Source organism: Silene latifolia, chromosome Y (assembly GCF_048544455.1).
Source record: "Silene latifolia isolate original U9 population chromosome Y, ASM4854445v1, whole genome shotgun sequence".
NCBI classification, from domain to species: Eukaryota; Viridiplantae; Streptophyta; class Magnoliopsida; order Caryophyllales; family Caryophyllaceae; genus Silene; species Silene latifolia.
In genome coordinates this window covers 168,575,493-168,586,841 of record NC_133538.1, presented here as the reverse complement: position 1 = coordinate 168,586,841, position 11,349 = coordinate 168,575,493, and the positions used below count along the sequence as shown (strand labels likewise).

General features: G+C 37.9%; 1 protein-coding gene across 1 annotated transcript; it reads left to right on the top strand.

The window, feature by feature from the left end:
* Nucleotides 1-10,460: 10,460 nt before the first annotated feature.
* Nucleotides 10,461-10,934, top strand: LOC141629382 (uncharacterized). Its single transcript, XM_074442397.1, has 2 exons — nucleotides 10,461-10,583; nucleotides 10,746-10,934. Exons 1-2 carry the CDS (start codon nucleotides 10,461-10,463, stop codon nucleotides 10,932-10,934), a joined length of 312 nt encoding a protein of 103 aa, XP_074298498.1.
* Nucleotides 10,935-11,349: the final 415 nt, after the last annotated feature.

Genomic DNA, 11,349 nt, shown 5'->3' with positions numbered 1-11,349 from the left:
AATGTAATTCAGTTCACTTTGTGGCGTTCAATGTTGTCAGTACAATCCACATGAAAAACAAAATATTATAAAAACGATGAAGTTATAAATAGTATATGAAAAAGATAATGTATCAAATCTATAATCAACTACTACAACTCAGGAACACGTTTAATTCCTATGGAAATAACGTGCCCTTCATGCTTATCAAAATTCAACGGTTTAGTGAGAGGGTCCGCGATGTTATCATCCGAAGCTATCTTGTCAATCACTATCTCTTCTTGCTCCACGTAATCACGGATCAGGTGAGCTTTCCGATGTACGTGTCTAGATTTGTTGCTAGACTTTGGCTCCTTAGCCTGGAAGATGGCACCTCTATTATCACAATAGATGGTGATCGGGTCATTCGAACTAGGAACTATCGTAAGTCCTTGTAAGAATTGACGCATCCATATTGCTTCCTTAGCTGCTTCCGAAGCGGAATAGTACTCGGATTCAGTGGTAGAATCGCTACAACACTGTTTGGAACTCTTCCACTGACCGCAGCACCATTAAGAGTGAAGACGAACCCGACTGAGATTTTGAATTATCTCGATCCGTTTGGAAGCTAGCATCTGCGTAACCGATTGCGCATAGCTTAGTATCGCCTCCATAAGTCAATACCCTATCCTTAGTCCTCCGTAGGTACTTGAGGATATTTTTAACAGCTATCCAGTGTGTTTCACCTGGATTCTTTTGGTACCGACTTGTCATACTCAATGCATATGCCACGTCTGGACGTGTGCATATCATGGCATACATGATTGATCCTATTGCAGATGCATAAGGAACACGACTCATGCGCTCAATCCCTTCATACGTCGTGGGTGACTGAGACTTGCTCAACTGCATCCCAGATGTCATTGGAAGGTTCCCCTTCTTGGAGTTGGTCATGCTGAACTTCTCAAGAATCTTATCCAAATAAGACTCCTGACTAAGTGATAACGTCCGTCGTGATCTATCTCGGTAGATACGGATTCCCAAAATGCGTTGTACCTCACCCAGATCTTTCATCTGGAAATGGTTCTTCAACCATTCTTTAACCGAAGATAGGAGAGGAATGTCATTCCCAATCAAAAGTATGTCATCTACATACAATATCAAGAATACAATCTTGCTCCCACTCGACTTGATATATAAGCACGGTTCCTCGACCGATCGAGTGAAACCATACTCTTTTATCACCTGGTCGAAACGATGATTCCAACTCCGAGAAGCTTGCTTAAGTCCATAAATGGAACGCTTAAACTTGCATACTTTCTTAGGATGTTCAGGATCTATGAAACCTTCGGGTTGCACCATTTACAACTCTTCCTACAAATAACCGTTTAAGAAGGCGGTTTTCACATCCAATTGCCAAATGTCATAGTCATGAATTGCGGCAATCGCTAAGATTATCCGAATGGAACGTAGCATGACTACAGGTGCAAAAATCTCATCATAATGCAATCCGTGCACTTTAGTGAAACCTTTTGCCACTAGTCGTGCCTTATAGGTATCTGGTTGCGTGTCTACAGAACGCTTTATTTTGTAAAGCCATTTGCACTTTAGAGGTTTTACCTTATTAGGTAAATCAACTAGATCCCATACGTCATTCTTATACATGGAGTCCATCTCGGATTGCATGGCTTCGAGCCATAGCTTTGAGTCGGAACAGGCCATAGCACCTTTATAGGTAGCAGATTCATTACTCTCTAGGAACAAAATGTCATTCTCCTCGACCATACCCGAAGGATTAGAGACTCTACCCGACCTCCTAGGTTCTTCAGGAATATTAACCGTATCATCAGTTGGAGGAACAACTTCCTCCATCTGTTCCTCGGTTGTTGGTTCTGGAATCTCCGACAGGTCGAAGGTTCTATTACTTGTCTTGTTCTCGAGAAATTCTTTCTCTAAGAACGTCGCACTAGCCGCAACAAAAACTCGGTGTTCGGTAGGCGAATAGAAGTAATGACCAAATGTTCCTTTTGGATAACCTATAAAGTATGTCTTGACTGATCGCGGGCCGAGCTTATCCTCGTGTCTCCACTTGACATAAGCCTCGCAGCCCCAAACCCGAATAAAGGACAAGTTAGGGACCGTTCCCTTCCACATTTCATATGGAGTCTTGTCGATGTGACTTTAGTCGGACTTTGTTAAGTATAAGAGCAGCTGACAAAAGAGCAAAACCCCATAATGAATCAGGCACTACCGTGTGACTCATCATGGATCGAACCATATCAATTAAGTTTCGATTTCTCCGTTCGGACACACCATTTAATTGAGGTGTTCCATGTGGAATTAACTGCAGAACGATTCCACAGTCTTTAAGGTGTTGATCAAACTCATTTGAAAGATATTCGCCACCCCGATCTGAATGGAGTGCTTTAACCTTTCTACCCAGTTGGTTCTCAATCCTGTTCTGGTATTCCTTGAATATCTCAAAGGACTCACTTTTATGCTTCATTAAGTAGACATATCCGTATCTACTCAAATCGTCCGTGAAAGTGATAAAATATCTATAGCCATCTCTAGCGGTAATTGACATAGGTCCACAAACATCAATATGTATGAGTCCTAATAGGTCACTAGCGCGCATTCCAACACCTTTGAAGGAAATTCGAGTCATTTTGCCAATGAGACATGATTCACACGTGCCATATGTAGAAAATTCGAATGCGGGAATAGTCCCATTATCGACGAGTTTCTTCACGCGTTTCTCATTTATGTGTCCCATTCGACAATGCCATAGATAGGTTTGATCTTTGTCACCAACCTTTAATTTCTTATTATTCACGTGTAATACTTTCGTGGTTTGATCTAAGATGTAAATTCCATTCATGGAAACTGCTTTGCCATAAATCATTTCATTGAAAGAGAAAATACAGCTATTATCCTTTATTAAAAATGAAAATCCGTCTTTATCAAGTACGGAAACTGAAATAATGTTCTTAGACAAACTGGGTACATAGTAACAGTTATTTAAAAATAACTCAAAACCACTAGGGAGTTGGATTACATATGTTCCCTTCGAGATAGCAGCAACTCTGACTCCATTCCCGACTCGTAGGTCCACATCACCCTTTCCGAGAGGTGTGATGTTTTTTAGGCCCTGCAAATGATTACACAGATTAGAACCACAACCAGTATCAAGTACCCAAGTTCCGAAACTTGCATGGTTAATCTCAATCATATGAATATAAGATGACATACCAACAGGAACGACGCGGCCTGCTTTTATGTCCTCACGGTACACGGGACAGTTCCTCCTCCAATGTCTAGTCTTGTGACAATGGTGGCACTCAATGTTATCGCCCTTGCTCTTTGCCTTGCTCTGTGAGCCACTAGTCTCACCAGGCCCACTCTTACCGTTTCCTGGCTTATTGAATTTTGGCTTACCTACAGTTAGGTCGCCTGGAGCTTTGCCCTTACCTTTACCCTTGTTGGAAATCGTGAGAACATCCTGATTCATGCTCCCACTCAATTTCATATCCTTCTCGGTCTGTACGAGAAGGGAGTGTAGCTCATGAGGACTCTTTTTCAAGTCATTCATGTAGTAGTTCGCCCTGAAAAGGGCAAAACCATCGTGAAGAGAATGAAGCATTCGGTCAATGACAATGCTCTCACTAATTTTGCAATAAAGTGCCTCCAATTTCTCGACATTCTCAATCATGTTAAGAATGTGTGGGCTAACCGGTTGGCCCTTCTGGAGTTTCGCATCAAAGAAGCGACATGTATGCTTATAAGTAACGATTATCGGTGCTTTTGAGAACTCGTTAGTAAGTGTGGTGAAAATATTGTTCGCACCTTGGGCAATGAAGCGTCTCTGCAAATTGGTTTCCATTGCAAAGATGAGTACGTTCTTTATTGCACCCGCTTCCATAACGAAATCACTATAATCAAGTGACTCGTTAACTCCCGCATTGGGGCCTGGGTTAACCGGTATTGGCTCAGTTAAGTACTTGAGCTTACCGTCAGCAATGGCAGCATTCCGTAGTCTTTGCCTCCCAGTCCCGCAAAGTTGGACCCATCATTCTTCAGTCGCGTGTACTGATTCATGTTGTCCATAAAAACTTTCAGCCATGACTCGCATCCAAGTGTGGCACTTGGCATTGGGATTTCGTTATTTCCAGCCATTTGTTATAACAGTAAAATAAACGTGTTCTACACTGCGAAAAGAAGAATAAATAATAAGCATGTGCATCGATTTTAATTTAAGTCTAATGCAATACTGTTATAACGCGAAGACTCATGCATTTATACAATTGACCTTCCTCAAGAATTATATAAATGATCCCAAGACTCAATTGTCTGTAAATTGATAAGCCAACCTTTTGGCTAATTCTACTGTTAGAATTCTTGGTCGATAAATTTCTGTAAATTCTATCTTTAGTCCATCATAATCACGAGAAACTCTTCGGACTATAATGTTGAGATAAACTAAGTCAACACAAACTACTTACCCAACGTAGAAGGGGTCATATTATGCCTACCGACGAAGAAGGGATTCATAGTTGTTTGCCCTTATAAAGACTAATCTCAATTTTCGTTTTAGAGGAAGATCCAATCAACTTTATTTTAATTCATTTTAAGTGAACTAATATCTAGCATGCGTGAATGAATAAACTAAGGTGATGGCTTAATAAACATGTGACATCTGTATGTCTATGAAAACTAATATACAACCTATATGTGTCAATTTTCATGCATTTTAGTAGGTGGTTTGGTTTTAGGCGGAATATGATGCATTAACTAGCATGTGAATGAAAAGCAATAAGAACGGTAAAACGTAAAACAAAATAAAGTCCAAGTGTGGCCTATCCTATCAAAATGAACATAAGTACAAATTTGGAATCCGTCCTTGGACCCGAGAAGCTTGTCTTGATATTCCATCTTGATCCATGTACCGGGAGTGAGCTCCAATCTCCATCTTTAGTCTTCTCAAAAATTACAATTTAAAAACTACATAATAAACCTATTTACATTCTAATTTCAAAACCGTAATAAATAAAGAAAACCAAACGGAGATACGAGATCTCAAATTACATTAAAAATTATGTTCCCATCATTACGAAAACATAATTTGACTAAGGCCACACTAGGTATTACAAATTACAACCGATTGCAAAAATACGTAAATAAAACCATTCAACGATTCATTCAACTAAAATAAAATGCATCAACTAAAAAAATTAAACATACAAGACATAATTCTTTAATTATGTAGATTAATTTTATCCAAACCACCTATTTCATTAATTAAATTAAGTGACAATTTCTTAATTACTCACTATAAATTTAATCTTAATTCATATTAAACTTGTAATATGAATTTAATCCATCAATATTTTAAACTGCTTTAAAATAATTAGGTATCTATGAATTATGAACCGCTTCACAATAATTAATTGGACAAAATCAAAACCAAAAAAAAATTTTCTTAAAATTTATCTCGGTAAAAACCGAAATAGGCCAATAAAAAAAAACTTTTCTCGGTATTACAACTAAAACCGAGAAAAAAAAAACAGAAAAAAAAATTTTTTTTTTCTTTAAATCTGCCCAATCGTGAACAGTAACAGTAACACAAAAAAAAAATTATCATTTCTCGGCTAAAAAACGAAACAAAAAAAACAGAAACCCTATTTTTGTGTCTCGGCTAAAAAGATTAAAATAGCCGCACCCTTTGATCGAAAAAAATGAACAATTGTTTAAAGTTGCTATTAACAAGATTGGCATATTCAACTTTTAATCTAAATATATGTTCAAACTAGATTATTCAAATTTAACCTGTTAAAAGAATATCTAAATCATGATAAAACCGATTATCATAATTGATTTGAACTTTTGTTAAATTAAGTTATATGCAAAAAAAAACAGCAAAAACAATTCATCAATCCGACAAAACCGATTTCCATTTACATCTCGATTTATTAAATCGAAACATCTACAAATTATCATATTATTATCTTAACTGATTAAAACAACAACATGAAAAATCAAAATGGAATTCAAAGCAACCAAAAAAAACGAAAACATCTCGTCTGACTAGTCGAGGCAGTCGGTCGACCATGAGTACTGGTCGATCGACCACACCGTGAAACGAAATCAGCTACGGCTCAAAAAAAATTTACAGCCGAAACCCTAATTTTCGAGACCAATTTTTTTGTTTACATCCAATTTTATGAAAATCATCAAAATAAAATTCGTGGCCTTGGCTCTGATACCACTTGTGGGATTTATCCGTATGCATCCCTTTAACTTTAAGGATTATAACGAATATATAATGATAAATGCTAGTCATAAAATAAATTACATAAACAAAAAGGTAGAGAATAAAGAAATCAACCTTCGGTCCTAGCAAAAATGGCCTAAGAACAATATCGCAATGATATTCACCTATCAGTTGCACCCAAGATGATATGAGATATGCCCTTGTTCTTTTGCTAGAATCGATCCCCAAATTTTCTATAAAATTGCTTAGGGTTTTTCATTTTTTTGTGTTTTAGATGAGAGGCAAGAATAGGTTAGAAATTAGGTTAGGAAAAATAATCTCCCCTCTCCCTTATAACCGTGTATTAGGGTGAATTAGGGTGGTTTTTTCTTTTCCAAAATCTCGGCCCATACATCCGAAATAGGCATATCAGTCGATCGACTGACACACCCGGTCGATCGACCATGTATAAAATGTATTATTTATAAATTGTCATTTATATCATTCCGTATTAATAAGTCTACACACAACAGCTTGCAGTGGATTTATTAACGCGATTCATCGTGACAATATCGTATAATATATACTTTAACTTGCTAATTAAATATAACTGATTACATTTTATTACGAATTAACATATTAATTCGTCCAAGCTAACATTATATACATTAATTAAATATAACTTATTATATTCAATTTACGAATTGACAGTTAATTCGTCTCAGCTAATATTATTTAATCGGCATTAAATAATCGTCTCATCAACACATTGACTAACTGTTTAGTCATATAAGGCATCAATGTGATTACATTTCCATAACCACATCTCTCAAACACGTCCTTTAGGTGAGACTTTTAGGGACCAGTTGATCACCGCCATCTGTATGATAATAACGTCAAACTTTCTAGCAAGCCAACCGTTATTAGGTAATCGTTAATCAACTGATTAAATACGAAGTATACCCTTGTGAACCTATAAGAGATTTATAAATGTTATCACACTAATTTGTGGAGGACACAAGTTCCAACAGAGAGTGGGTCATAAGATTGCTGATTGCAGAGATAATGTGGGAAGTCAGGGAAAGGGATTTGTTAATGGGAACCAGAGTGGAGGCTATCGTACTCCTGTGCAGAATTATGGTAATTATAATCAGAGATCTAGGGGTGGCAATTATCATAGGAGCTACAACAACAATTATTCTAATCAGAATCGCTTCAACAACAATCAAAGCAACAATTTTCAGAAGATAATGAACAGTGGAAATCAACAGAATGGGTCAGCATCAGCTAGCCAGAATGGGTCAGCATCAGCTAGCCAGAATGGAGCTAAGAGTGGTGGGAAATTATTTATGATGGGAAAGGAAGATGCTGAGGAGGATGCTCATGTTGTCACGGGTACATTTCTTGTTAATTCTGAGCCTACCTTTGTTTTATTTGATTCGGGAGCTACCCACTCTTTTATTTCAAGTGAGCATGCTAGGACTTTAAAATTGAAAGTATATGATGAGATAAGAGTCCTAGTTGATATACCTTCAGGGGATTCCATACCTTGTAGCTGTGTGTATAAAGATGTGTCGGTTAAAATTGGGGAAGCTATCTTTTTGACCAATTTAATTGAATTTCCGTTGGGTGGTTTTAAGTAATCTTAGGGATGGATTGGTTGGGAAAATATAAAGCTTTTATAGATTGTCATCAAAAGAAAGTAACCTTGAGTAGACCTGAGGGAATAAAAGTATCTTACGAGGGATTTGTAGTTAAACCAAAAATAAAACTTATCTCAACAGTCACCTTAAAATCTTGTTTGAGGAAGAAAGGTCAGTTGTTTCTATGTCACGTGAGGGACACGTGGGAAGAGGTGCCAGGGGCAACATCTATACCCATTGTGCAAGACTTTTAGGATGTGTTTCCAGATGAGATTCCAGGGTTACCACCTCAGAGGGATATTGATTTTGGCATTGACTTACAAAATAGGGGGGATCAATTTCTAAAGCACCTTATAGGATGGGACCGAAGGAGTTGGAGGAGCTTAAGAAGCCGTTGGAGGAGTTATTGGATAAAGGCTATGTGAGGCTGAGTGTGTCACCTTGGGCAGCATATGTGTTATTTGTTAAGAAGAAAGATGGAAGTATGAGGTTGTGTATTGATTACAGAGAGCTCAATAATGTGACCATAAAGAATCGTTACTCTTTACCTCGAATTGATGATTTATTTGACCAGTTGAGTGAGGCTGGGATATTTTCTAAGATTGATTTGAGGTCTGGATACCATCAGTTGAGAATTAAGTATGAAGATATTCCTAAAGCTGCATTCAGGACAAGGTATGGACACTACGAATTTGTTGTTATGCCATTTGGACTAACTAATGCACCGGCAGTCTTTATGGACTTGATGAACCGTGTGTTTAGTCCCTATTTAGATCAGTTTATAGTTGTCTTTATCGATGATATCTTGGTGTATTCTAAGAATAAAGAGGAGCATGAGAATCATTTGAGGATTGTGTTGCAGACCTTGAGAGAGAATAATCTTTATGTTAAGCTGAGCAAGTGTGAATTTTGGTTGGAGAAAGTTGCCTTTTTAAGGCATGTGGTGTCTAAAGAGGGAGTGTCAATTGATCCAAGCAAGATTGAGGCAGTGTCCAAGTCGGAAAGACCAAAGAATGTGGGTGATATCAGAAGCTTTCTGGGGTTGGCTGGCTATTATAGGAGGTTTGTAAAAGACTTCTCAAAAATAGCTAAGCCTTGACTACTTTGATGAAGAAGGAGAATAAGTTCCAGTGGGATGAGAATTGTAAGACTGCATTCCTAACTTTGAAGGAGCGCCTGACTACAGCTCATATTCTATCTTTACCTGAGGGGAGTGAGAATTTTGAAGTTTATACAGATGCTTCGAAGAACGGTTTGGGATGTGTGCTTATGCAGAATGGGAAAGTGATAGCTTATGCCTCGAGACAGTTGAAGTCGTATGAAGCAAATTATCCAACTCATGATCTGGAATTGGGAGCAGTGGTTTTTGCCTTGAAATTAAGGAGCCATTATCTTTATAGAGCTACTTTTAAGGTATTTTCTGATCACAAGGGCTTGCAGTACATTCATACTCATTAAGAGCTAAATATGAGACAGAGGAGATGGATAGAGTTGATTGGAGATTATGACATGGAGATTATTTACCATGAAGGGAAGGCTAATATGGTGGCAGATGCACTTAGTAGGAAATATGTCCATGCTTTGTGTTCCGCCATGTCTAGGGTGAGATTGCATGAGGAGGTAGAGAAGATGGGCATTTCTATGATCAAGAAGGGAGATACGATTAGAGATTTGACCATTGAGCCAGAGTTGTATTCTGAGATCAGAGAGAAGCAAGTAGGAGATACTCGTGTGGCACGGTGGCGAGACACCGTGAGTGATGCCATGGTGGAGAGCGTGAAGAAACGGTTTCATGTGGGCAGTGATGGTAGTTTGAGATTTGATGGGAGATGGTGTGTACCTGATGAAGAACAATTAAAAAGAAAGATTTTAACTGAAGCTCATTCTACTCCATATTCTGTTCATCTGGAGTAGAAAAGCTATATAAAGATTTAAAGAAGACTTTTTGGTGGCCTAAGATGAAGAAGGAGGTTGCTGAGTTTGTTGTAAGATGCTTGGTTAGTCAAAGAGTAAAAGGAGAGCATAAGAGACCACAAGGTAAAGTTCAATCCTTAGATTTACCTGAGTGGAAGTGGGAGAGCATTTCGATGGATTTCATTGTGGGGTTGCCTAAGACTCAGAGAGGGAATAATATGATATGGGTTATTGTGGATCGATTGACTAAGTCAGCTCACTTCATTCCTATGAAAGATACTTGGAGTAAAGCTGAGTTGGCTAAAGCTTATGTAAAAAATGCGGTGAAGCTTCATGGTGTACCAAAGGATATTGTATCTGATCGTGATTCAAGGTTTATATCTAAGTTCTGGCAGGAATTGCAATCTTTGATGGGGACTCAGTTGAAGATGAGTACATCATTTCATCCAGCTATAGATGGGCAGACAGAGATAAATATTCAAAATTTGGAGGATATGCTGAGAGCTTGTGTGATGGAGTTTGGTGGATCATGGGAAGAGAGGTTGGATTTGATTGAGTTTTCATATAATAACAGTTATCATGCTAGCATTAGCATGGCACCTTTTGAGGCATTGTATGGAAGGAAGTGTAGGAGTCCAGTGTGTTGGGATGATAGGGCAGATGCAGTTGTGTTGGGACCTGAGATGATATAGGAAATGGTGGAGGAGGTGCACATTATTCATCAGAAGATGCGTGCAGCACAGGATAGACAGAAAAGCTATGCAGATTTGAAGAGGAGTGATATAGAATTTGCTGTGGGAGATAAAGTGTTGCTTAAAGTTTCTCCTATGAGAGGTGTGATGAGGTTTGGGAAGAAAGGAAAGCTGAGTCAGAAGTATATTGGGCCATATGAGATCTTAGACAGAGTTGGAGAGGTAGCTTACCGTTTAGCACTACCTCCAGTTTTGGATAGGGTCCATAATGTTTTTCATGTTTCGCAGTTGAGGAAGTATGTCAGTGATCCTACTCATATGCTAAAGCCTGAGCATATTGAGATTGATGAGCAGTTGTCTTATGTTGAGGAGCCTAAGGAGATCTTTGATAGAAAAGTGAGGAAGACTCGTAATGGTGAGACAGCGTTAGTGAAGGTTTTATGGTCTAATAATAAGGTGAATGAAGCTACATGGTAAGCTGAAGCTGCTATGCAAGACAAGTATCCTAGTCTTTTTGTTTGAGTTAATTGGTTACGGGGACGTAACCCTTTTTTTTAGGGGGATAGAATGTAACATCTCGTATTTTATGACATTTTTATGATAATTTAATAATAAAAGTATCTTGTGAGGAATTTAATAAGGAATTTAATTGGAATTAATTTGAGTTATTATTTCAGTTGTTTGGGCGTTTTGGTGAACTTCGGGGAAAAAGTTCTTTTTAAGGAGGGAAGACTGTAATACCCCGTATTTAAAACGGTAGAATTATATTAAAATGTGTTTTAAATAATATTTAATTAATTAATTGAATAGTTAAGATGTAAGACGGAAATAAAATAATTAAATAATGTTTGAGACGGAAATAATTGTTGGACCTTGTATGCTACACGTGTAG